The 27809-nt window shown below is 49.9% G+C and overlaps 1 protein-coding gene across 5 annotated transcripts in view; it reads right to left on the reverse strand.

Annotated features, from left to right (window-relative positions):
* BCL11B (BCL11 transcription factor B) overlaps positions 1 to 4693 on the reverse strand; it is an 89394-nt gene extending 84701 nt beyond the window's left edge. For all 5 annotated transcript variants that reach the window (XM_063091036.1, XM_063091034.1, XM_063091032.1 and 2 more), the window contains exon 1: positions 4636 to 4693. In XM_063091036.1, coding sequence (XP_062947106.1) covers positions 4636 to 4693 — 58 coding nt within the window. The remainder of the gene's footprint in view (positions 1 to 4635) is intronic.
* Between the last annotated feature and the right edge of the window lie 23116 nt (positions 4694 to 27809).

The raw sequence follows: 27809 nt of genomic DNA on the forward strand, positions 1-27809 counted from the left end.
TCGAAACTAACAATTTTAATTGTTAAAAAGAAAGAAAATTAAAGGAAAAGAAAATGCCATCTGCCAAGTGAAGGCTTGTAAATCAATGGCAATAGCTTGAAAATAGATTTCTCAAACTTATATTCTCATTTTGTCCTATACGAATCTCTGCAGGAAAATCAATATTACAACTTCACACTTAAGACATTTTGCAGCAACGTAAACTGCTGCGGCTGCTGATGGAAGCCCGTTCTTAGCCCACTGTAGCAACGGCGCCAAGCCATGACACGGGCACCGAGCTCCCCCTAGCTGCCAAGTGGCGCCAGGCGCAGCAGTTCAGGCGTGCCATCAAACCAAAAGCCAATTCAACTGAAAGTTTATTTTGGAAAGTATTTTATCACAACAAGCAACAGAAAATGCAAAGCAATCGATATAGGAGATGAAAAGGGGATAAGTAAAGGCTGGTGCAAGCCGTGTTCTAGGCTGTAAGATGGTGCCAAGAGTTCAGTTCTGACGAGGCGCTGGAAACTGGTGCAATCCACAGTGGGAAACTGTAATCAGACTGTTTTATGTCCTCCATCTCACCTGAGACATAATTCTAATTATTGTCAAATGCACCCAAAATTGGCCTTCCCTTCGACCAAGTAAGACCCACCTAGTCCAGCACAGTGGTCAGCAAAGCATCACAGCCAACCCTCTAACCACTACCTCCCTCTATGTCTCTAAGGCCGGCTTCACAAAACTGACTGCATTCACCCCAGGACTTGAGAATGACTTGTTTTCTGTTACAAAATATTTTGAATGTCAGACAAAAATCGCCAAGGCCGAGACACAGGCAGAGAGCAACCTCCCCCCTCAAAAAAAGAAATATATATAATATTCAGGTAGTGAAAAAATACACTTTAAAAATATTAGGGGTTGTTAAAATATGCTCACTGCTGTTTTCTCTCAGGTGTGAATTACAAATGAATAAAATCAGCCTGGCATAACACCTTTGATGAACACATTTTTATTCTCCCGTGGAATCAGCGCAGCTGACTTATATCACACTTCTAATGATATGGGGTTCCCTTCTGTGCAGAAGGGAAACAAACCTCACTCCCCCCATCAACTACCAAAAAAAAAAAAAAAAAAAAGAGGGCCCATATCTTATGAAATTTATCAGAGGCCCAATTTTGAAAGATATGTGGACCACTGGAGATATACTATACCCTGGGGAGTTAAGATCATTGTGAGCACAGCCGCCTTCAAAACATACAGCAACAGCAAAACCTAATTTAAAAGGCAACCATGGAATTAACACAGCCTAACTTCCACGTCCAATCTTGGTCTCCGGTTGTTTTGCAAAATCGTGAATTCATACGGAAAATTACTAATCTTCCAAGCAAACCTGTTGGTGGGTTGTTGAAAAATCACCTTAATTGGGGTTATGTAATTGACCATGGACAGCTTACTTGCTTCAGTTTCTTCAGAAAGCCTCTAGCTCCTCCATGGACTTGGAGACATTTTCCTCTACCCTGGCCCTGTCCGGCACAGCCGGCAATGACCCTTCCCTCTGCCTGGTCAGCCGCTGGCTGCCCCGTACCTCCCCTCTTTGCCATTGTCACTGTATTGTTTTGTGTTTGTTTTTATCAGTAACTAACTGTGTCTGTCCTCCAGTTTTAAAAGACACATCCATCTGGGTCGAACATTTTGAAACAAGCCAGAAGCCCAGGTTTCCATCTCCAGCTGTCTCCCACACTCTCACTTTTAGACCTCACTCCTCTTCCCACCGGCCCTGTCTGCAAATGTAACTGGCTCATTATGAAGCCCTTCTCCCACTACCCCCAGACAAAGATCATCCATGCTGTCTGTGTGCTCTTCCTTCCCAGGCCATCAGTTATTCTAAGTTGCATCATCTGTAAGGAACCTGAGGCTGCTGCCCCACAGGCCACCCCACTAATAAAGATGTACCACGTTTCAGGTGGTTTCTTTCACATTTAAAAGCTAAAATGTGAACCCCCAGGATGGGACTGTGGCAGCACCCACTTTGCTAGCCAGGGCTCCAGAGCACCCTAAATCTACAACTGCCCTATCATTCGTGGAGAGGCACTTCCAGAAGCCAGGCAACCTAAACTGCATCCCATCCCTGCCTTTTCTCTGCTTGCTCCCACCTCCGGGTGACAGAAGACAGACGAAAAACCAGCTGCTTTTGGATAATAAATAGCCTTGTCTGAAAACTGGTTGGACCACTCTCTCTGCTCCAACCGGTGCACGTACTCTGGGCCCCATGTGCCCCTGGAAGACAAGAAGGATGTCCTTTGCCCCCTTGTCTCCTTCCCCTCTTTTTGTCTCCATCTCTCCTCTCCTTTGCGTCTCTCTTTTCCCTCCCGGCCACTGTTCCAGTGGCAGCTGGCTTCCCCTAGCATGGCTCTGAGCAAGGCTGAGAGAGACAGGGAATAAACGAAGGATGGAAGATGTTACACCAGGCACCCCTCGCCCCCATGCCCAGCTGCCACCAGTCCTTCTGGCCAGGGCTTTCTCCTGCTGTCCCAGGAATGCCAGGAGAGGGAAAGCAAAGCAAACCTACCTGCATCTTCCCCTTACACACAACTGCAAACGCTCCTGGCTCTGCCGCTGCTGCCAGCTTGGCAATGCACCCCCAACAATCCCCCCTTCCCCGACGCCCCCCCCCACCCCCCACTTTCCCCTCCTCAAAAACAACCCTTGCAATTATACAGAGGCTACATGGGGCAAATTGCCTCCTGGAGAAATTAGGCGTCTGCAAGTATAGACGTTTTAACAACCACCCCACCTAAAGGGGAGGGAGAGAATGTAGAATAAGCCATCGCTGTGGCTTCCTAAATGATCGAAATGTCAACTGGCAAAAAGGACCTTGATCAAACCAGGCTCAAATCTGGTTGCAAAACATTTTGTTTTAAATGCAACCAGTGAGTCTTCCTTGGTGTTGCAATGGCAAAAAAATAAAAATAAAAGAGAATTCCTCTTCCCTCCCTCCAAAAAGGCATCCCTCTCCCAAGTAAACCCCAGTTTAATATCTATCCCCCCAAAAAACAATAATAATAATAAATCCACAATTCTTACTAATGTATCTGCTGTAACAAAGGAGAGATGGCAACAGCAATTGCTCCGAGCAGATGGCTCCTATGCTGGGTTTTCAGGGGAGGGGAGAACCCCTTTATATATTTATTTATTTATTTAAATTTTTTAAAATATAACATAAATATTCGGCTCTCGGTCGCCTCACAGCCAGTCCTCGGCGGCGGCTGGGCGCACAGCCCTCTCCAGCTCCGCGCGGGCAGCCCGGCCCCAGCCCGGCGACGTGCGCGAAGGATTGCAGGAATACAACCTGCCCCCGGTCTCGATGGCACCCAGAGGATGTTTTATTTCTATTGCAATTAAAAAAAAAAAAAAAAAAAAAAGGCAACGGCGACCCAGGCACCGCGAGAGAAAGAACGGCAGGGAAATGTTCGCGCGCGGCGAAGAAGCGGCCCCGCGGGCTGCGGCGGGTGGGGAGCGCTGGAGCCGACCTTCCCGGTGTGACTGTGCGGGGCTCCCCTGAAAACACCGCACCTGGCCCGCTCACGCTCGTTTTTTCCGTTTTCTAAATAAACACAACCGGGGCGTTGGAAGCTGCTGCGTCTCTCCCGCCTGACTTTGCCCGCCCCAGCCCTTGCTTGCAATCCCCAGGATTTCAGCCCGTGGATTTATTTCCACTGCGACCTGCCTTGTTTATTTAGGTAGGAGAGATGAAAGACACTGAGACAGAAGGATGGGGAAGAGATGGCCAGGTCTCTTTTTCTTTTTCCTTTTTTTACTATTTTACAAGCGCATCCCTCTCTTCCCACTCCTGACAACCTTCTTTTTTTTTTTCCCCCGTGGCGGGGATTTTTCACCAAGCCCAATCCCCCACCTTTTTTTGGAGTGGGGGAAAGAAGACAAGATCATCCCAGGAGACAAACGGAGGTGGGGAAATTGGGGTGGGGGGGGTAGTTTGAGCCCGGGAAAGTGCCGCGCAGCTGGATTCTTTTGCAAATAGCCAGACAGAGCAAAGAAAGGCGGCTGCAGAATCCTAGGACCGGCGTGGCCGGCGCCCTGCTGGGCCGAGCGCAGCGATCGGGGGACCCGAAGCCGGCGGCCGCCCCTCGTCGTGCGGCTCCCCCAGGCCGCAGAGCACCCCACTCTCCTCCGCCCGCGCCGTCAGCGCGGACCCACGCGCTCTCCAACTTTTCCCCACTTCCCGGCTCCCCCTCCCCCTCCGCTCCCCCAGCCCCCTCCCCCTCCTCTCCAAACCCCGCCACCAGCGCCGCCGCCGCCACACACGCCGCTCAGAGGGGCGAGCGTCCAGCCGGGCTCGGCGCGCACACACACACCTCCTCCAGCCTGCGCGCCCCCTCCTCGGCCCGGAGCCGGCTCCGCAGGCCCCCGAGCCCGAGGCGCGTCAGGCTGCACCGCGCCCCAACTCCCTGAGCTGCCAAGAAACTTTCCTAGGGCCCCTCGCCCCCCCACCATGCTCCCGGCCGACGCCGCAGCCTCTGCCAGCCCGCGGGCAGCTCCGGCGCCCGGCCCGGCCGCTGCACCCGGCTTGGTGTCCCCAGCCCCGGGCGCCCGGAGCCCCATCCTCCGGCCCGTGGCTCGCACGCCGCAGACACTTACGGGTGATGAGCTCCCTCTGGGACAAGTGCTGCGGGTTGCCCTGTTTGCGGCGGGACATTGCCCCGGCATCTATTCTGGCATCGCCCGGAGAGCTGCACTGATGGGGGGAACCAGGGGAGGGGTCCGAGCTGCCTCCGCTGCCGCCGCCGCCGCCGCCGCCGCTGCGCCTCCTCCTCTGCCCGGGTTGGTGTTTTGGTTTTTTTTTTTCCCTTCCTCTCTTGCCCTCTCTTCCTTCTCCTCTTCTTCTTTATTTTGCTCTTTCTTCTATGCTGTTTTTTGTTTTGTTTGCAAAAAGAAAAAGGGAAGAAAAAGCAAGAAAATCCTTCCGATCTAAAATTGGAGAAAGAGGCAAAAAAAAAAAAAAAAGAATTGCTGTGGCTTGCCGCGGACTGGCTGGATTCTTTAGAAATATATTCTTGTAAAGGGAAAAAAAAAATCTCTTACACTTCTTCTTCAAACTGCTTGGCCTCCTGGACTTCCAAATGTCTTCTTGAACTTAAACCGGATTTTGCACCGGCTCCTGACACTTTCTTTCAGAGTCTGGTAGGTGGAAAGCGCACTTCTACCAGGAGGGGGGAAAGGGGAAAAAATGCCAACAAATAAAAAAATAAAAATAAAAGAAGAAAAGGCAAAAAGGAAAAAAAAAAAAGCAAAGAAAACTTGGGGATTTGTCTCGTACCCCCTCACCCCGCCCCCTCAAAAAACCCAAAGCAATGGAAAACTGCCCCGGCTCGGTTGTTTCTGGGTGTTCTGCGGGCTGCCTGGTTTTTTTTTTCTCGGAGACTGACCCTTCCGAGGCTCTGGGGGGGACTCCAGGAGCGGCTCCTTCCCAGTTCACCTGGCAGGCTGGCGCCGGCCGGAGGGACTGCCGAGTCCCCGCGAGCGCTCCCCGGCGCTCCCCTGGCGCCGCGGGCCCAGGGGGAGCGGGGCTGCGGGGTGGCTCGCCCAGTGCGCCTGGGTCGGTGCGGGCGCGGACTGGGAGCTATAGATTGCAACGTGAAGATGGCGGAGTCCGGGTTCTCTGGGAGCTCTCGGTCTCTCTATGGCTGGGGCTGCCTCTGTACAATGGGATAAAATTCAAGTTCAAGTGCGGACGTGACGTTTAATCTGCACTACAGACAAAAAGACCCAGAGAGTCGGAGCACTGGGGGCGACTAGCGGTGGCTTTTTAACATTGTACCCTGTAAGAGAACAAGAAAGCACACCCTCGCGCGCGCGCGCACACTCGCACACAAACACACACTCGCCCGTGCGCACACCCGCAGCCCGGGCCGGCCCACGTGCAAGCCGCGTTTTCGTGCGCGCCTCTCCTCGGAGCACCCGCTGCGTAAAAGCGGAGGGCGGGGGCGGGGGGTGGACGGCGGGCAGGATATTTTTAAATAAGAGAAAATCCTCCTCATCCCTCCTCCCCTCCTGGGAGCAGGACCCCCGAGTGGGGGGGGAGGTGCTGTGTGAGTGAAGTGAAGTGAATCAGTGCAAGTCCCCACCCACCCAAAAGCTCTTTCGGACGTGGGGTGGGGGGCGGTTAGGAGTTTGGAAAAGGGTTGGGGTCGACCTGGGGACTAGGGGATTTGGTCAATTGCTTCATCTCTAGAAAAGTAATTTGGTTGTTTCTACTTTTATTTTTTATGGGGGGGGGGGGGGATTGGCGTGAAACTTCCAAAAAGTGTCTCCATATAAATCCTGGTATTACAGACTCTGGCAGAGCAAGGCGGACAATATAAAACATTCTAAGAGGACAGAATCGAGAGCACGTGTGGGGGTGGTATCCGAAACCTCATCTGAGTCCCATCCCCGAAGGGATTTTCACCAGAATTTTTGCCTGCCTTCCACTCGCCCCATTAACTCCTAGGGGTCGTACACAGCACCCCCCGACCGTCATGCCAGGGTCTGTGGGAAGCGTGGGAGCAGAGGAGTCTCACGTGGGAGAGGGGCTTGGACTGGCTGACCCAGAAGTAGGTGAGGCCAGATCTCTGCACATACTCGGGCGGGTGACTCCAGGAGGCCCCCCCGTTCCCTCCTGCCCCCCGACAATCACTGCAACCTGGAAGTCACCCCCACGCCCCACGCCCCACGCCGGTGCTCCTCGGCCCAGGGTAGGACTTGAAATTGCCTGTCAGTCTGAGGACACAGCTGCCTTGTCAGCCGTTTGATCTCCAGCCGGCAAGGGCAAGAGGAGTTGTGGGGGCCTGTCTGTGGCCCGGGGACAAGGCCAGGTTGCGGTGCCCCTGGACATCACCCCTCTCCCCGCCCCAGCCCTTCCCCAAGCCGCGGCCAACTTCATCGATGTGATGACCCGGCCTCCAGGGCTGAGCGAGCCACGCGCTTGGACCGGACCCCTCTCCCTTCTCGGGGTTCCTCTGGTCTCGGTCTGGAGGCGGCCTGGGCGGGTCGGGGCCTGGCTCTGGCTGGGCTCCGGGGCCGAGCGCAGCTGCACCCACCCCACCCCGCCCCCAGCCTTGGCTCCAGCGGCTTCACCCGGGCGAATGGCGAGCCCGTGACGCCTCCGGGCGCGCCACCTCCCTCCGGGCCCTTTCCTCGGGCGGGGGCGGGGGAGGGGGCGGGCAGTGGGGGGGGGGGGTTGTTCGCCCCGAAGGTCCTGGTGGGAGCGATGGCACCAACAACTTAGCGCGCTGCACCCGTGAGCGAGGACAGAAAGCGCTCTCTTGCCGTCCCACCCCCCCCCTAAAAATAGCCATAAAACGTCCGAGGCTGCGGCGGGGCGGGCGGTGGGCTTCAGGGTCGGCGGACGCGAGGCCGAGCGGGTGGAGTCTCGGGTGGAGGCGAGCGTGCCCCTCCTGCCCGGCGGGGAGGGCAGCACGCGGCCGCCACCACTCCCCGCACACGCACCCCACCTCCACGTGCTCCGGAGTCTAGAAGGGCCTCCCCCTCCTGCCATCCCGCGCCACCGCGAAAACCTTTTCAGGAAAGTGGCCTAAGTGAGAAAACAATGCCCCCACGCACCTTTCACAAACTTCTTAGGAAATTCATACACTGGCCATCCCGACTCGCCCCGAGTCTGAGATTGGAGCGATCACTTAGCCCTCTCTTTCTGAGAACGGGCCATGCGAAGCCCAGAGAGGGTGAGCACTCTGCCCGAGGACACACAGCGCATCAGGGACAGGTCTGCGCTCAAAATGCCGCCGCGTACCTGCGGCCCAGCGCCAGAAATCCCGACACGCGACCCTCACCCTCCGGGGGCTCATTACAAAGAAAAGGGGCCCGGCCAGTGGCTGGGGGGAGCGGGAAGTTCCCCCCCTTAGGAAAGGGGGTCCCTCGGCGGGGCGGCTCAAGGGCGCTCAGGGGTCCCAGCGGCTGCCAAAGCGCGAGCGTCCGGGCGGCCGAGCTTGAGGAGGGGGCCCCCGCGCCCCACCTCCAGCAGGAAGTGGCGGGCAGAGGGCGGCGCGGGCCCCGACTGACCCGAGGAGCACTTCCTCATTGGCCCCGCGCTGCCCCGACGGCGGGAAAAGGGACGCGCGGGCGGGCGGGCGCAAGGCCGGACACGCCACCGCCCGCCGGCGCGCTCCAGCTCGCGGCAGCTGGGGAGAGGCTGCCCTGCCCTGCCCAGCCCTGCGCTGGCCCCTGCGCCCTCCTCCTCTCCTCCTCCTCCTCCTCCTCTCCTCCCCCTCCTCCCCCTCCTCCTCCTCCTCCTCCTCCTCTCCTCCTCCTGTCCCAGGAGGCGGCCGGGTGAGGCGGCGAGCGATCCCAGCTGCCACTCCAGTCTCCTCCTTTTCCCTCTGCCCGTCTGGCACGGGCATCATTAGCGCTGAAAGCTGTTAATGTCTGGTCTCACAGCTCCCCCTTTAGTCTTGCTGCGCTCGCTCCCTGTCTCGCGTTCCAAGCCGGATCAATAGCCGCCTCTCGGCTGACCTTGACCTCTCCCTCGACCCCGCCCGGCTTCAGCAGCTGGCCCACACGAACGTTTTCCCCTTCCCTTGATGCCCAGACAGCAGGCGGGGCCGCAGGGGGGTGGCCGCTCGGCCCACAGCCCTGTCCCCAGCCCTTTTTCAGGACCCCCAGGCGGGCGAGGGGAGGAATCCTGGATGCTTTTGAGAGGGTCACTGGACCACCCCTCCCCAGCCTTTGATCTACCAAGCCTTTGTTTAGAATAAAAGTCACTCTCACCCCCCCAAAAAGGGGGTTCAGGTGGTTAGGTTATGAAAATATAAGAGGAAAAGCGCTGGTACACATGTGGTCCTGAATTAGTACCATAAAACTTCAAACTCATTGCTTCGGTACCTGCTGCAGGCCTACTGTGTGCTCAGCACAAAGCTAGGGCTTTGTGCAGACTGAAGTCAGGTGGAAAGAAATGCCACATTTTCTGCACTATCCTTAAATTCACGCGCACACAGAGCAGGTGTCAAAAAGCTTTTTGAACTCACAAATATTTCCCTGCTATTCTTTTTCTAACGTCACAGTGCATTCCAGCAGATAATCCCCCATATTCTTTAAATTTCTTTATAGAGTAATAGTTTAGAAATCAGAAATCATTTCATCAAATCAGAGTGCATTTTTATTAACCTTGTGTGGGGCTCTAATTCCCCGTGTGTGCTGCATATAACACGCCATGCATTGGGGGCAGATTACACAGACACGTGACCCCCAGTCCAGGCTTTTTGTTTAAAATTCTTTGAATGATTCTCAATACTTAACTCAACTGAGGTTGGGCTCTATTCGAGATTCCACAATGTTGTCTTTGCCTTCTGAGCTGTTATATTTTATCTTATGTCTTTACAAAAATTTGGAAAGAATCAAGATAAGAAGTGTCAGTAGAAATGAGAACTCCTAATGTTTCTGCAGAAAGAAAACTGGCATTTCATTTGTTTTTGTTGTTTTCTTTTTAACACGAATCTGTCCTCTAAAACGTAGTCAAATAACTTTTGTAGCAATATAAAAACTCAAGCACACATCTTACCAAATTGCTCTAGGCTTCATTTCTGGTGCTTTAAAAAAAAAAAGAAAGAAAGAAAGAAAGAAATTCATGCAAAGAGAAGGAGAATCTTTTCATATTCACGGGTACAGGGTAAACTCAGAAGTAAACCAGGTCTGCTAATTCCATTCCTCCAGATCTATAAACACTATTGACTGTGAAGATGAGGATAAATACAATGCACTGATCTGATCAGTAGATTGACTTATCCTAACTTGCCAGGAAACCGCAGTGGAGGTACTAAGTAAACCATATTTATGTACATATTAATAAGGCTCCCGATATGGTCTTTATCTCTTTCCTTACAGTTCTAGAATCTTTAGGAGCTATCAAATCCAGAAGCATACAAATACAAAAGAGGCCTTTTGGGCTTCCTGGAGTATCTTTTAGGATTATTTTATGACATTTCTGAAAATTACAGCAAATGTCTGGGTGCCATAGCACTCTATTAAGGATTTGCTGGATTTGGAAGAGTTTTTTGTGTTGCCACCTGATAGCAGAGGCGGGACCACAAAACTTGCCTCTTAACAATTGTTTGGTTCATTCTTTCCAGGTACTGAATTCAATAACATTGCTTTTGTTAAAAACGTGACACCATTTGCACCTTATTTTTTCTGCAAGTAATACTTGGGCTTGATGCAGTGGTAGATTTCTGACTACTGCTTAACTACATGAAGCATAGGTAGGCTCCAGGAAAACTAAGAGAAATTGTTGCCTGCTGTCTTTATATCTGCAGCCTGCAAGGAGTTAAACCCAATTCAGCATTCCTGATTCATGTATTATTTTCCTTAAAAAATACTTAACCCAGCTCTCCGTATATGAAAAAGACTCACACCCACATTGAATGTTCCTAGCTCTGTCCCTGTCATCAAAAATGATATTGAATGGCTCGGTACGAGGGGATCTGGAACTATTTCTACAGCTTTCTCACCTCATTTGGAATTTTCTTGCCTTGCTAATTTTAATTCTTTAGTTGAGTCATCATTTCAAATTTGGTAGGGACTGGCATCACCCAGTTGGTCGACTTGGGAGAAATATTGTTCATGAGGGATGATCAGACTCCACCAAATCCCATCCCCGTCCCTCACATATACAGAGATCAGAGTGGTTGTGACATGTGTGTGTGTGTGTGTGTGTGTGTGTGTGTGTGTGTGTGTGTGTGTGTGTGTGCGCGCGCGCTGTAGCTGTTATGCAAAAGGGTCTCTCTGCTGCTTTTCTTGTCACTGGGTCTCCAAACGGTATAACTGAAAGTGCAAAAGGGACCATTTTTCTGAAGATGGTGAAAGCTCTATCTTGAACACACACACACACACAAATTTGACCATCCATCTGCCTTATTTCGAGCACAGACAAGGAAGAGAAAGAGTTAAAATGGTTCATTGGGGGAAAGCACGGGGCTGCAGAAGGGAATTTTCAGTTCCGTCTCTAGCTGTCAGGGCTGTCGTTGGGAACCACGGCGACAATGAGGTGTCTGGTGATAGGAAATGGGGAGGGGCTGGAAATGGAAGCAATAATGATCACCTTCCTAACAAGGGTTTTATGAGGCTGTGAGGATTAATTAGTTTGTATCCTTAAGCATTTTGAGAAAGAGGAAGTTTCAGTAAATGCTAAGCTGGAGTTGTAGACAAGTCTGACTCAGTTGAGAGCTCTCCCCCCACCCCCAGTCCCAGGCTCTGAAAACTCCTCTCTGCGCTGTGGTGCACTACAAAGGAAGTGAGGGGGAAGAGCTCGCTGTGGAAGAACAGAGCAGGAGAGAGAGGCATGAGTCAGGCTAGCCTCCCTCCAAAAGGCGCAGCTAATGAGAATGCTGCAAGGGGGCGCTTCACAAAAAAACAAAAATAAAAACCAGCCAACACCTTGTTTCAGATATGCCTTCCAGAGCTAGAAAAGAAAAGGAGCTCTGGGAGATCTCATCTGTTGTTTTGTAGTTTTAGAGACAGCCACGTATGCTTTCGAGTGAATCCAACAAAGGTGGTTTGTATCCTAGAAAACATGTAAGTGGCTTTCCCTCTATTTAATAGAGGAGGGTTAAGGTTGCAAGCTGGCAAACAAGGCTCTACAACACAAAGTTTTAACGGCAGGTGCATTATTGAAGATGGAATAATATCTCTATAGTACGTGGAAGTTTTAAAAGTTGTTTCATTATGTAAGTATTAAAACATTGCATCTGCTTGAAGATGCACTTTCGGCTCAATTTACAAGGCAGACAATTTGCTACAACAAAAGATAATTAATGCCACCCAGGGAAAATCAAGACACTGGATTGCTGTGCATTCTGGTATTAGTTTAATCTGGGTCCTGTAAAAAAATGATTTCACTGTGATTTTAAGCCTTTGGGATCATTGAAACAACAATGGCTTCTAAAATATGGATGTAGCAATAACATTTTCCATTTGAACTTGCAACAAAGCCCCTCTGCCTCTGCCTCTCACTCTCTTTCTCTCCCACATGCACCGCAAAATGAAATACCAGACAGGGGCAAAAAAGCCCATCTCTGACCTACCTCCAGACCACCCCAATGATCTGGATTCTAAATAGGGCAGATTTATGGTCAATTTTTAAAATTCTGCATTTGAACGTCTGGATACAAAAAGGGTAGATTCATCAGCTGTTGGGATTTAGCACAGGCATCTGCAGTTTCATTATTTCTATCTGTTTAACAGGAACAATTAGAGAACTGAACAGTGAGGACGCCTGTTTGGGGACCGGTTCGGTATTGTACCCAGACCACACATTCCGGCTGGGAAGGAACACAGTAATGTATAAAGCATTAGTGGATTTAACGCTCTGCATTGTGCTTGGGGAATCGAGTTGTTGATGTTTCTGGCAGGAACACACACTCCAATCAAAATCTATCAAACACCTTAATGAGCTCCGGGTACCTAAAAGCACCCAACCCAGAGGCAACTTGGAAAGCAGGAGAAGGAAAGGGCAGGGACCTGGCACAGAGGCATCACGGGCCTCCCTCCGTACCACCAGGGCCCTGTGGCCTCAGTTTCCAGACCAGAATGCATGGGCCATGATGCAAAGACAGACAAGTTGTGGATCTCACTCCAGCAGCCATGGGGAAATGATTGAGAGTACTTGGATGGTTTGACCAGTGTTGGCTAAGGGGACGAGAAGAGTCCGCAGTGACACAAAGCTGTTGCCGACACTAACTGGAGCCTTTTTCTGAGCCAACCGTTCCACCTGGACCTCAGTACAAATTATTGTTTTCAATTACCACCTGTGTATTCCTTCCCATGCAACTTATTGATGTAAAATTACAGCTACACCGGTATAAATAAGTTATGCTGCAGTTGTAAAATGGAAGAAATTTTGTTGTAGCAATTATGTTCAGCAAGATGACAAAATAAATTTCCAGAGCTGTGCCTGCAGTAACCTGGGGAATTTAAACCTCATAATTTCCATTCATTTCAGATAATTTGGAGTCATTTCTATATGTAATAACTTTGTAATGAAAAACACAGCGGTACTGAAGTGATTTTGCTCCGTTTTTTCCTCCTATGGTATACATGGCACAAAATAAATGATAAAAATAATATTTCCTTTTTATATGTGTGTGTGTTGAGTAATTCCTTCAGTAAAAATCAGAAACTAATACCCGGACTAAATCTCTGTCCACAAAATGAAAAATAAATTGAGTTAAAGAACGTGAAAAAGTATGAAAGGCTTTGGATGTTTTATTGTGACTTGATTGAATTGTCTTATTTCCACGCTTCTTCTGATCTCTAAGGGTTACAGTTTCCAAGAAAAGGCCAAAGGCAGGTGAGCCCCCAGACTGCCCGAGGGGGCTGCAAGGGGACCCCCGAAGGCTAGAACGTTCTCAAAGCTTGCGGTTTCTCCCCAGAAGCATTCGGAGGCTCGTTCTTGTCCCAAGATGAACGAGGCTGTGCTGATTCCCGTCCACATCTTTCACAGCAACTTTCACCGAGACTAGAAACAGCCTGTTAGGCCGGGCAGTGGTCATGTAGGCTCTGACATATTTCCTGCTTTAATTAAAGGCAAGGCGAGGTGGTGCTGCCTTCCCCCGCCACACCGGTGCCCTGCCCGACCTCTGACAGTGACACCTGTGACTGATGTACACAGCCCCTGCACGCTGCGTTACTCACTGGAAGCACCTCCAGAGTTGTTAGAAGGTGACGGGAATGACAACGGCGGCACTAGCTCCCAGCTGGGGGCAATTAGCCTCTGACACAGTGCCCTTCAAGGGATTCTTTTGGATGAAAAATGGAGGCTGGGTCTGGATGAGGCGTCCACCCCCTAAAACCTCCCTGCCGGGAGTGACGGCCAGGCCCACTGTCAGCCCATTCCCTGCCAGCCGGGAGGGCTGCTCGCTGCCTCGGACTGGAGCTGCCCCCCCTTGCCCTGCAAAACCTGCCCCCTGCATGCCGGGAGCACACACCTGGAGGCTCTGGCTGGGTGGTCTGGGGAAAGACCGGGGTGTTTGCTTCTCTGGCTCAGTGGTCTCCCTTGTCAGATGGGCTTCAGAGCTGACTCTGTTTAGGCAGTGACAAGGGGACCTACATGAAGCACTGGCCTGGTCTCTGCCACACAGCAGTCACTTCATAGGCATCGCTGTGATTCGTTCCTTCAACCACACACACTGATGGGGTGCCTACTGTGTGCCAAGCACACCACAGGGGGCTGGGACCCAGAGATGGCAACATTGTGTGGTGACCAATACCCGGGTTCCTAGTTCAGACAAACCTGAATTTGACCTGCTGCCCCAGCTCCAAGGACCAAAGTGCACTAAAGCGAAAGTCAGTGGCATAGTTATGGTACTAGAGTAGTGATCACACCGCCCACCCAGTGTCCTCATGGACAGGTGGCCCAAGTGCCATGGGAGCAAAGGAATGGGGGCAGGGGTCCTGACCAGGTTACAGGATTCTTCCAAGACCCCAAAGTCCTGCTATGGCAAAGAGAGACTCTGTCTAATTACGTCGTTAAGTGGTTTGTCTTACTTAATCCCAGGACAAAAAATCTTCATGCCCATCTACAGGAAGCCCAAGGTCAGCTGCCAAGAGGCCGAGCCAAAATCAACCCCAGGTTTGTCTGTGTGTAACCACTGGACTGTTCTCCACCCTGTTTAGATTTCCAACCATCCTGCAAGCTAGTAGCAGGCAGCTGGAGATATCACTAGATGCAGAACACTGGATCACAACATGGAGGAAGGGAGAGAAAATTACAAAGAGAAACAAGATCTGAAATGAGCAAACAGAATATACCAGGTGTATTGGTCTGTTTCTGTTGCTTCCAACAAAGTACTTGAAACTGGGTGATTTACAAAGAAAACAAAATTTATTGCTTATGGTTTTGAAGGCTGGGAAGTCCACAGTGCAGGGAACACATCTGGTGAGGGTCTTGGTGGTGGCAAGGGTGACACAGGGTATCACACTCCAAAAACAGTAGAACAGAGAGAGCAGAGACCAACCTCCTCATTCATTCTCCTTTCAAAACCCTCAGAACCACGCCCACGACCACCATTATTTATCCATTCACTCCAGCATAGTCCTGCAATCTAATCACCTCTTCAAGGCCTCATCTTTCAATTACCATCACAGGATTTCCCACCATCAACAGTTACAGTGGGGATTAAGTTTTGGGGGACATACAACCCAAGGCATCATGGTAGTAGGGGAGATTTTTTTTTTTTTCTCTTGGGACAGTAAAGTCCAAGAAGACATAACTGTGGCTATGAAGTAATTGAGGCAGAGAGAAATGGGGGGCAGGAAGAAAGATAGAAAAGATTTGGAGGTGCTGAGTCTCAGAGGGGACTGTTTGGAAGAAATGGGCTCGAAGTGCAGCGAGAGGAAGTGGATGGAGCTCGACAGAAGGTTCTGCTGGAGAAAGTTTGAAACAGACAAATGAGTAATAACAGTACAGAGTTTTACAGTGTACAAAGCCCTTCTGCTTCCCAGACTGGAGCAACCTTGGGAGATACACGGGACAGGACACAAACAGCTTGAGGGATGCCTCCAGGAGGCACCAGGCTCAAGTGCCCACTGTGCCCGCTACCAGCTGGGAGCTCCTGTACTAGCTGCTTCCCTTTGTGACACCCTAGCTCTTCCGGTACTATGTCCAAGGCTATTGTAAGGATGGCATCAGGTAATCTCCCATAAAGCCCCCTGCACAGGGCCTGGCACATAGTAGGCACCTAATAAAATGTATGTATTATTATTACAGAGGCCTTCTGCTCGGCTCAAGAGGAGATTCATATTCAACCCAATTGATGGTATGTACTTCAACATTTCATTTCCAGAGTGAAAAGAGAAATTTTCCGCAGATTTTATTTGTGAATGTATTCAACTAATAATTGATGAAGCACCTTGTCTAAGTTTGTTTGTGCTGCTGTAACAAAATACCTGAGATTGGGTAATTTATAAAGAACAGGATTTATTTCCTCACAGTTCTGGAGACTGGGAAGTTCAAGTTGAAGGCCCTCATAGGTTTGATGTCTTGGTGAGGGCCCTGGTCTCTGCTTCCAAGGAGGTGCCCTGTTGCTGCATCCTGCAGAAGGGACAAACACTTATGAGTCTTCACATAAAGGAAGGGACAGAGGACAAGCATGCCTCAGCTAGTTCCCTCCAACCCTTTTATAAGGTACTAATCCATTCTCGACTGTGGAGTCCCCACGACTTAATCACCTCCTGAAAGGCCACAGTGGGGATTAAGTTTCAACACGGATTTTGGAGGGGACACATTCAAACCATAGCACACCTACTTTATGCCAAGGACCAGGCTAACCTTTGGGAATACCCAGAGGAAAACATCATAGTCTTTATCTGCAAGTGGCATCCCGGGGCCCTGTGCTTCTCAAAGCAGATAGCCCAGCCTCCACTTTGTCTCTTCTGCCCGTGACAGGCACACAGTAGGATATCAGTGACTGAGCCAGCTAGACCTCAATACAAGACCTAATATGTCTGCGAACTAGAAAAAGCCACGCCACAGAACAAAAGTGGGAAGAAGCCCCTGGGCATGTTAGCAGGCATCGCCTCAGAGACAAGGACCAGAGTGGGGTCCTTTTCTTCTCTTAGTCTCCAAATGTCCTATAGTCCACATTTATTGTTTTTATAATCTGCTCCAAAAAATGAAAAATTAAAAGTTGTAGCAGCGGAATTTGTTGGCTAATTATTCAAGAGAAAAAAATAAACAGACTACATATGAAAAAATGACTGGAAGACAATTCAGTATTGTGTTGGGATTATGGGATTAGAGGGACTTTTTTTTTTTTTTTTTAAATAAATTTTATTTTATTTATTTGTCGTTTTTTTGTGACCGGCACTCAGCCAGTGAGTGCACCGGTCATTCTTATATAGGATCCGAACCCGCGGCGGGAGCGTCGCCACGCTCCCAGCGCAGCACTCTACCGAGTGCGCCACGGGCTTGGCCCAGAGGGACTTTTAAAAGAACTTTATCTCCCAAATCTCCTGAAATGTCATGAAAGCCTTGCCATACATTTTTATAAGTAATTTTGTAAGAGCCGAGGGAGTGATTACTGTGCTAGGAAGCAGAGTTCCATAGAGGTGTCCAGCCTTGAGATTCGGTCCCAGGATGTCACTGGCCTGGTGTGAGACCATCCTGGGTGCAGGGAGGACTGTGGGATGTGCTTGGATGGGACCACTTTAAGCAGCTGCCTTGTTTTTCCTTCCTTCCCTTCAGTGGGTGGGCCTCCACCACCTGAGACTGCACGACCAGGCCAGACTCTCCGACTCTGTAACGGAGTCCCACAAGGCTGGGTCTAAATGCCACCTCTCCTTGCCATGTTATGGACGCCAAACAGAACCTGAAGAAGCTTGGGCTACCCCAGCAGGGAAAGCAGCCATGTAGGGCTTTCTGCTGGGTACCTGCTAGTGTGGGGTACTTCCTGACACTCACAATGACGACTGTCCTCTTGAAGCTTCCCCCTCCTTCCCACCTTCTGTCATCCGGGGAGATAATTCATTTATGCAGCTTTCACAGAAGACTGACATTTTCGACTTTTTTTAGCAGAATAAATTTATAAGGTAAATTAGGGGGTGGGAGCCCTAGTGTCCTAGGCAGATTCAAACTGGTAATTACAGAGGGCCTAATTACGTATTCAACACGGAGCCTTCTGGAACAGGGAAGGCTACAGGGTGGCTTTATTCTTCCTGCCAAAGACGTTCTCCCCTGAAACCTTCACAACCAGCCTTGGAGACACTTCTGCTTCCAGCCCTGAACCATTGCGGGGAAGTGCTCTTGTCCTTGGCACCCACGCGTGCCCTGATATTTGCAGAGAAAATCCTGACCTTAGTCAGGGAGCCCAGATTTCCCCGTACCGGTCATGAAGTCAAGTATTCTTCAGATCAGGGGCCCTGACTTGGATAAAAATGAAAGCCAAAAATACAAGGTAGGTTTTAAAAAACTCTTTCTCTGCCCCATTTTCCCCGAATCCCCCCTAGAGTTCTAGATCTACCTCTCCCAGCCTATGGGACCAGGTGTGTCATTTTCATAGCCGTCTGCTGCACTTGTTCAGGAGCTCTATGGGGGAGGAACTGAGTCTTTTGCTTTTCCTTCTCCTCAGAACTTAGCATGGGACCTGGCCTCAACATAGTCGCTGAACGAAGGAATGAATGAATGGCCACCAAAGGGACACGAGGATCCCTGGAAGAGAAAGGCCCTGGGCCTCAGCAAAGCAGTGAACTGGGTAAAAACCACGCCTTCCCACACAACACAGTGCACCGCAATGTGTGCACAAATAAGCCCATTTTAAACGCAAAGCCCTCCCTTCTGTGGCCCATCCCTTCCCCCCATTTTCGGATGCCCTCTCTGACCCCCAAGTATTGCATCATTCACTCAGTAACTATGTATTGTGTTGCGGTGTGGGTTGAATTGTGTCACCCCCCAATATTCCGAAGTCCTAGCATCTGTACCTGTCAATGTATCCTTATCTGGAACTAGGATCTTTGCAGATGTAATTAATTAAGGTGAGGCCATATTGGGTTAGAGTGGGCCTTAAATCCAGTGTCTGATGTTCTCATAAGAAGACAGCCATATGAACACAAAGACACTCGCAGAACATCATGTGACAATGGAGACAGAGACTGGACCCATACAGCTGCCAAGAACACCAAGGAACACAGACAACCACCAGAAGTTGGAAGAGGCAGGAAGGATCCTTCCCAGGAGGGAGGCTTCAGAGGGAGCCTTCACAGCCCTGCCGACACCTTGATTCCAGACTTCTAGCTTCCTGAACTGTGAAGCCAGAAATGTCTGTTGTCTTAAGCCATGCAGTTGGGGGTACTTTGTTTCAGCAGACCTTGGAAACCGATGTGTACTCCTGCTACAGGACAGACTGTGAGCGAGGCGCAGGGGAGCGGAGCCTGACCACGTGGACGCTGACCCTGACCTCAGGGACTCGGCAGGCACAGGTCTTTCCTATAAAGCAGGAAAACCATGGGGGAAAGTTTCCCTTGCATTTTGCATTTGCAAAAAGCATGTTGATGAGAACCCTCCTTGTTGACCTCAAAAAAGAGCAATAATGACTGGACTGTAAATATCCTGAGGCCAAGACTGTGGCAGGTTCCTCCTGGACACCCACGCATACACCCCTGCCGGCCTCCCATCCTAGCTCGGGACTTTGCACAGAGTTCGAGCTCCCAATATAATGGCAGGACTTGGGGTAAAGTAACACTTGAGTGGAAAAAATATTTGGGGGCTGAAGTACATTTGCAGTGGCCCTCAAATGACACCCTTCAAGTAACCACATACCCAGCATCTACAAAAGGTTGACCCTAAAGCAGGACTGCACTCCTCTGAAACTCTTCAGCCACTTGGGGTGTTAACTTGGTGTGTGTTTGGGTTTCATTTTCACTTTTGTGTTTAACAAAGAATTAAAAACGAGAGGAAACAAAGAGCTACTTCTTCACAGTAGCAGTAAATGACCAGGCGGTGCTAAGGAACATGGAGGTGGATGAAGGACACATCTCTTTGGTTTTGAATGAAAACCATTTCGGGTGTAATGGACTGAGGAAGTGCTGTTCTCACCCTTCCCCTTCTCCACCCCTGAAATCATTTAGGCAAATAAAACCACCCCTGCTCCTGCACATGGAAGATCAGAAAGAAACCTCTTTACCTTTCTGCCCATGCAACCTCCTAGGAAAGCTCAGGCCTGGGACAGCACCAGCTTCTGGTTGTCTCTGCTGCCTTCGCTCCTGGGCGTGCAGCCATGGGCTGAGAATTCACACTTCTGAGAAGTGCTGGGTTCACACCCAGATGCAGGCTTCTGCAACTTTGACCAAATGCACGTAAGGCAGGTTGATGTTACCCCAGTAGACTGTGAGCCTTCAGAGGCAGTGAAGTCATGAGGCTAGAGTCACATACAAGAGCTGACACAGACTGTGACCCTACCATGCACCAGGCACTGGCTGGACATTGACATCCACTCTTCCATCACACCCTCCCTGGCAGTTAGACATGGGAAGGAAGCCAAGTTATGCATCTTGCCCAAAGCTGCACAGTCAGTAGTGGCAGAGAGACGGGATTCAAAGTTGAGTTTTCCAGTGGCATGGGTACTGTTCATTTCTACATCTTCACATTAGTCAGGATAAGCCAAGCTGTGCTGCTGTAACAAATTAGTCTCTACCCTAAGAGGTTCACACAAGAAAAGTTGCCCTGCCCCTCTAGACATACTACATGGCCTCCAGGGCTACCATGGCAGGGGATAAAGGAGAGAGAGGGATCACACTGGCTCTAAAGCACCTCAGCCCAGAAGTGACACCCATCACTTCTACTCACAGTCCATTGGCCAGAACTAGTCACATGACCCAACCTAACTGCAAGGGAAGCTGGGAAATGTAGATGCACACCCAAGTATTGGAGGGCTGAGCCTGTCTGCTGCCACATCCGGAAATAATATGTGCTCAGTGTTGACTGAGGAGCAGATGGGCCTTAACTAGAAATTTCTTTACCAGTCAACTTTGGGAGCAGGACTCTGGCTCAATAAAAGTGATATCATGCCTGGATTTGTTACATAACTGTACTGAGGATTCTTATTCTGAGAATAGATTGGTTTTCTTCCCCCCATCCTCTGGTATTTACTGATGGAACTATTTTTTTTTTATCACTCACAGTGCCTGCCCCCATCACATCAAAGAAGTATGAGGCCTTCAAGGTAATACACAGGTCTTAATCTAGGTGACATTATTTCTCATCGTGCATTTTGTCATCAGGAGCAAACAAACCTGCAGGATGTGGAGGTGACCAGCTAGCTCCTCAGAGAAAGAGGCTCACAGATGGGGCCCCTCTGGTCCAGAAATGTGTCCATTTGCCATGCCAATCAAAACAGACTTTAGAACTTTGGAAGGTATGAGGTAGGTGTGTGGAATGATGTAAAAACACCCAGGCTTCACTTCAAAGCCCTCAAAATAGTGTTTGATGGATGGATTTAGAACACAGAATTTTTAAGCTGGAAGGAACCAAGAGATAATGCAGTCCACCTACCTCAGGAGGGAGGCTGAGGCCACAGGGAGGCAGGGAGGCACATGCCCAGGGGTAGTGCGTGAGCCATGGGGGTGTGAAGGCCTCGATGCCCCTGACTTCCAGGCCTGTGATGGCTGCCCCAACCATCCCCCGAAGCCCTCTTAATCTGTCTATCAACAAAAGAGAAAAAAGAGGTTGGGAAACCATAGAACTTTGTCTCAAATAGGCCTGACAAAGGCTTGGAAAATGCTCATGAACCCCAGACACATGGGACAACACTGGGTGACAGGAAAATGGTGAGCATGGTGGGGATCTTCCATCACTAGGGAAGGAAGTGGCGCAATTCAGGGCTTCTCTCCTTCTGTCTTAGTTTGGGCTGCCATAATAAGTGGCTGTTAGTATGCCATAAACTGAGTGGCTTAAACAACAGACATTTAAACAAACATTTATTTCTCACAGTTCTGGAGGCTGGGAAGTCCAAGATCAAGGCACCAGCAGATCGAGTGCCTGGTGAGGGCTCTCCTCCTGGTTTGCAGGCAGCTACCTTCTTGCTGTGTCCTCACATGGTGGAATGAGTGACCATCTCTCTTGTGTCTCTTTTCATAAGGGCACTAATCTCACTCATGAGTCTCCACCCTCATGACCTAACCACCCCCAAATGCCCCCTCTAAATACTATCACACTGGGAATTAGAATTTCAACACAAGAATTTTGGGGGAACACAAATGTTCAGACCATAGGACTTTCCATGCCCTCCACTCCTAGTCTCCTCTTACAGTGATCATGTGAGTTCCTGGTGTTCCCTGTGAGAGGCCTGAGAGGCTGGCCCTCAGCCCAGGCAAGGGTCTGCCCCACAGGGGGCCACCATATTCTTCAAAAACCCAGGCACTTACTCATGAGAGAAATAGGCATCCAGGCAGTAAAGAGCACTGTGCAGGCCCACATGGGCTCATGCACATCGAGATCCAAGTCAGGAGAGGAGTCTCTCCCGAGAGGCCCTGTGGTGGCACATAAGGTACCATGCTGACGTGTCTCAGCTGCCCTGCCGTGCTCTTGTGGGCCATGAGGTTCAACCTGATGCTGAGCATGGGAAAACTGAAGCACCACAAACTGCCAGGGACTCAGGCACTATTTCTAAAGAAGCTCATTTTCAAAACGAGCCAGTGTGGACGTTACCCCCTAGTGCACATTTAGTGTTGGAGGAATCCTGGGGATCGGTGTTTTTGCCCAGTCAGGTTACTGGGCAGATGGGGAGACCGAGGCCTGCCAAGGGGCAGGTCTTGCCCCAGGTGCTGCAGTGAGCCAAGTCAAGGGCAGGCAGGGCAGGAGTGCAGTCCACCCACTGTGGCCAGGGAGGACCAAGGGGCTCCAATCTGCCTGTGCCAGCCGCTGCGAGACAATCTGAGCCTCTTTACTGACCTCCATACAGTCTCCACATGGAAGAGGGGCCCTTGGTGACTGGCTCCCACTCCTTAGCCCCATCCACAGCTGACCCCCCTCCACTCCACCCGCAGTCCCTGCAGACCAAGCACTGGGCTCACCTTGATCCTTGGACCACTTGCCTCTGCATGGGTAGCTCTGGCTGGGCTTCTGCTGTGGGGACAAACTGCACCTCGTTCTTCAGGGTCCAGCCAGTCCAAGGTCACCTCCTCCAGGAAGTTCGCCCTCCTGTGGCCTCCTTTTGGCAGACACCCACTCTGTCCCTCTGCTGGACCATGAGTAACAGTGGGCAGAGACCACAGCTCATTCACCTGTGTGTCTCTAGCTCCCGCCCCCAAGGAGACCCTGAGAGTGGAGATAAAGGCAGGGACCAGCCAGTGGCGGGGTGAGGAGTGAGCAAGGTAGCAAAGGCATGAACAGGCGATTAGCACTGCCGGCCTCCCCACCCCCAGGTGCTGCCTCCTTTAAGGAAGATGGTGAAGCCCAGCTCCCACCAGGCGAGACCTAATATACAGCATGATCTCAGCTGAGACAAAGAAATGAGTCGAACAAGCACAGGAAAGACCTAGAGGGGACACCAGGGGTCAAGTATATCTGTAACGATTCCTTTCTTCAAGTGAGTGCTCGGCTGCATGGTTATCTGCCTTTGTGACAAACCTGAGAATGCTTCACATTTTTTCAGACTATTTTTTTAGAGTAGTTTTAGCTTCACAGCAAAATTGAGCAGGACGTACAATATACTCAAATTGTTCCCATGTCCCCCTCCACCCCCACTCGCACAGCCTCCCCCTTTACCAGCACAGTTGTTACGACTGACCAACGCCCAGACATTGCTGTCACCCGGAGTTCATCATTTACATCAGGGTTCATTCCTGGTGTCGTGCATTCTATATGTTTGGAACAATGTGTAACGATATGCATCTACCATTTATAGCATCATGGAGAGTCACTCGGTTAATTTTTAAATAGTGCATTGATTGTTTAAAATAAAAGGAAAAGAAAGACTGGAAGGCAGGGAGGAACAGAGAAAGAAGGAAGCGAGGAAAGGATGGAGGGAAAAGGCAGGAAAAAAGGAAAGGAAGAGAAAGAGAGGGAAGGAGGGAGAGAGGCAGGGAGGGGCGAAGGGAAAGACAGACGGACGGGAAGGAGCTGCGCCAGGCAGGTCTCACTGAACTTGACCCTGAAGGGGTTTAAGCGGAGGTGGGATACAGTGGGATTTGGTGTCAGGAAGGTCCCTCTAGCATTAGCCTGTAGAAGTAGTTGCAGGAGTGAGGCTGGGGGTGAAAGGTCAGCGAGGGGCCGCACCTCTCAGGCGAGGCCCACCTGAACCGTGGCAGCCACTGCGGGGTGGCAGGAGGGGCCTTATCCCAGGAGCACAGCTCACCCATAGCCCAGGTGACCAGGTGTAAGCCACACAGCTCCCTCAGAGCCGGTCCTGGGGCTCGGGCCCCCCTCGGAGCTGTGTCTGCAGAGTCAGCCAGAAGATATTCTCCTCTGGCCTCTGCAAACTCAAGCCTTACTTCATTTCTGTCGTGTCAAACGACATCTCCTGAGTCCCTTCTCCATGCAAAGGCCTGCGGGGTAGAGCTGCTGGGTCGGGACCAAACCAAATTCCAATCAAGCTCTGCTACTTCCTTGCAGTGTGACCTCGGGCAAGGCACTCCAACCCCTGAGCCTCGGTTTCCTCATCTGTAAAGTAGGAATCACAGCAGGACAAACGTCAGAGCAGTTGTGAGGATTAACTGAGACAATGCAGGTGAAGGCGCCCAGCTTAGCATCTGGGAACAGAAGGTGCTTCATACCTGTAAAAGGCATCCAGACACATAAGCAATACCAAGAAGAACAAAGCAAGCTCTGTGGCCACAAAGACAGGGGATGTTGTGCAAATACATCACGGAAGCCTTCCCAGGGGAGGAGGCCTCGTCACCTCCCTTTTGGACACAGCCAGACACCACTTCCTCCAGGAAGACTTCTCCCAGCAGGGCTACCCCTGCCCTGGGCTCCATCCATCACAGCACATCACTCACTGGGCTGTAAGTCCCTGTCGGTCCATCGCTGCTGCTGAACGAGGTAGGGGCAGGGATGGTGCCTTTGTCACCTCTGGGGCCCCAGCATGCCCCAGGGGTCGACGCAGAGTAAATGGTTCCCCTATTACTGACTGTAATGAAAACACACTGTAATTTTCCCACAGCTCCCCCAGGTACCACCCCATTTCTCTAAGAAGAGCAAATTCGTGAAAGGAGTTGTCCACCCTCACCACTCACCACGTGGAATCAGGCTTCCCACTCCCTCCAGGGGCCACTCCGCCAGCTCTGGCTCCCAAACTCCACCCAAGTATCTCGCCAAGTTCCCGGTGACCTTCACGTTGCTAAACCCAGTGGCCAGTGCTCAGTCGTCATCTTACCAGACCATCAGCAGCCCATGGCAGAGCTGGTCACTGGGCCCCCGGTTTTCCTCCCATCTCACCAGCCAGCAATCTTTTCTCTGGTTCCTCCTAATCTCTCACCTCTGAACACAGGGCTGCACCAGGGCTCATCACTTAGACCTCTTCTCAACCTACACTCCTCCCTTGCTAATGTCAGCCTCTCACATGGCTTTAAATGCGAGCTACAAACCGATGACTCCCAGACTTACATCCCCACCCCAGAAGACTGCCTCCGTGTGTGCAGCCACCTGAGTGAGCCACTTCTCACTAGGTGTCTAATTGGTATCTCACTCTTAACCTCTCCAAGACTGAGTTCTGAACTTTCTACCCCAAATCTGCTCCACTCACAAGATTTTCTACTCAGTTAGAATGGCCATTGCTGAGGCCAAATGCCTGAGAGGCATCTGACGTTTCTCTTTCTCCCACACCCAACACCCAATCCATCATTACATTCTATTGGTGCTACCTTTCAAGTCCTTCCGGAACACGGCCAGGTCTTACTACCTCCACTGCCACCTCCCTAGACCAAGAGCCTCCTGTCTGATCTTTCTGTTTCCATCCTTGAATCTATTCTCCATAGTCTGAACTTTTGAAACATAAGTCAGATCACAACACTGATCTGACTTTGGCTTTTACTTAGAGTAAAAGCCAAAGGCGCTACAATGACCTAGAAGGTCTCTGGTGATCACTGGCCTCACCTCCACCACTCTCTCCTCTCAATCACCGCTCCACTGGCCCACCCATTGTGCTTAGGCACCACCAGCATGTGCATGCCTCGGGGCCTTTGCACCTGTTTCTCCCTGCTACGCTCTTTCCCCCAGATATCTGCATGGCTTGCTTCCTCTCCTCCTTCAGGTCTCTGCTCATATATTGTCTTTTCAGTGAGGCCTTCCTGGACCAGCCTATTTTCACTGAGACACTGTCAACTTAGATGAAGTAGACTAATTCCTTGAAAAGCACCACTTATCAAAACTGACATAAAAAGAAACAAACAGTGTTATGAGTCAAGTCTGCTTAAGATCGAATCTGTAATTTAAAACCTTCTCTGCCTCCCATCTCCTCTCTGCATCCCCCCAAAAAACAAAGTTAGACCCAGATGACTTCACTGGTGAATTCTTCCAAACATTTAAGGAAGAAATGCCAATTTTATACCAACTCTTCCAGGAAATAGAGGAAACACTTCCCAACTCATTTTATGAGGACAAATAACCCTGACATCAAAACCTGACAAGGACATTACAGGAAAAGAAAATTATAGACCTTTATCCCTCATGAACAAAGGTGTGCAAATTTTAAACAAGTATGAAAAAATTGAATACTGTGATGTATTAAAAGGATAATACATCATGAGTAAGTGGGGTTCATTCCAGGAATGTACGGTTGACTTCTTAGTCAGCAATTGATGTACTTATGTGGAGTGATTTCTGGAATATAATATTCAGTGAAAAGTGCAAGAGTACATATAGTACACTACATTTGTTGTCAGAGAAAAGGGGAAATAGGAAACCATACATATATCTGTTCAACTGAACAAAAAGAAGCAGGAAATAAATACCATTCTCCACTGAAAGGAATCGATGGCTGATTCCAGGACCGGAGCAAGGAAAGTACAAGATGAGCTTAGAACAGATTCTTGTGGCAGAAAGTAATGAGGTGCTCAGAAACATCACAGAGTCATGTCAGAGGTACGAGAGCCAGGCCAGAGGGGTTTCCACTGGCCAAATCTGGGACAATCTGAGCATCAGAATAAATAATGACAGTAAATGATTACAACCTACAAAATGAAGTAAGACTCTCTGAGTCTACACGGATATAAATAAATGAATAGATGAGAAGAACTCTTGTTTACAGTAGAAAGCCAACTAATAAAAGTAAAAGGAATGATAAAATTAGAAAATCACCATTTGGCAGCCATAATAATAATAATAATTCAGGAAAGAGTCATCAATGGGTGCTAAAATTAGTGGATAAAACTTTAAGAAATAACAGAATATTTGCACAGCCTCAAAGTATAGCATTACATGATACTTCTTCATTACAAAGAGTAAAATAGTAAATATACTGGAGAGACCTGGCAGACAGCAGCCTAAACAAGGGATCAAAGTTAACTTCACCAGCAGTGGGACTAATAGACAACATGTGCCTCTTGCTATGATGGACCGAGGATACAACGTGAGCCCTGGGACATTCCTGCAAACATGTCCTACCTGAATCTAAGTATGAGGAGTCATCAAGAAATCCATTCTACAAAATAACTGGACTGTGCTCTCCGAAAGTGTCAGGATCACGAAACAGGAAACTAAAGAGGCATGATGAGGGAGTATAATAGGTGACCGTGGGCTTTCTTGTGGTATATGGGATGTTATTGGGACAATTGGTGAAATCTGAATAAGAACTATAGTTTAGACAACAGCTTTGTAACAGTGTTAATTTTCTGATAGGATCATTGTGCTCTGGTTATGTGAGAGAAATCCCTGTGTTTCGGAAGCACATACACTGAAATAAAGGCATCTCACTCTTCAGTAGTTCAGGAGCACGAAAGAGAGAAAATGAGAAGGAGAGAGAGAAAAGGATAAAGTGCATGTAGTAAAATAATAGCCTCTTGAGAGTGTGGATGAAAGATATCTGAGAATTATTTGTAGTATTCTTGCGACTTTTTGTAAGTCTGAAATGTCCAAAAAGTCATCAATCGACGCAATAAAATCCCAGCACCATGCCCGCCCTTCCTCCCGCCTCCTTGGGCTTTGTTTTCCTCTGCAGCAGTTGTTTCCCTGTCATTACAGTATATTTGACTTATTTTGGTTATTGCCTGTCTTCACCCACCAGAATATGAGCCTTAAAAAGCAGAGTTGTGTCTATTTTGCTCATAGCTGTGTCCCCAGCAACTAGGACAGTCATTGCCACAAGAATTTTAACAATATTTGTTAAATAAATGAT

Source organism: Cynocephalus volans, chromosome 3, assembly GCF_027409185.1.
Source record: "Cynocephalus volans isolate mCynVol1 chromosome 3, mCynVol1.pri, whole genome shotgun sequence".
NCBI lineage: Eukaryota > Metazoa > Chordata > Mammalia > Dermoptera > Cynocephalidae > Cynocephalus > Cynocephalus volans.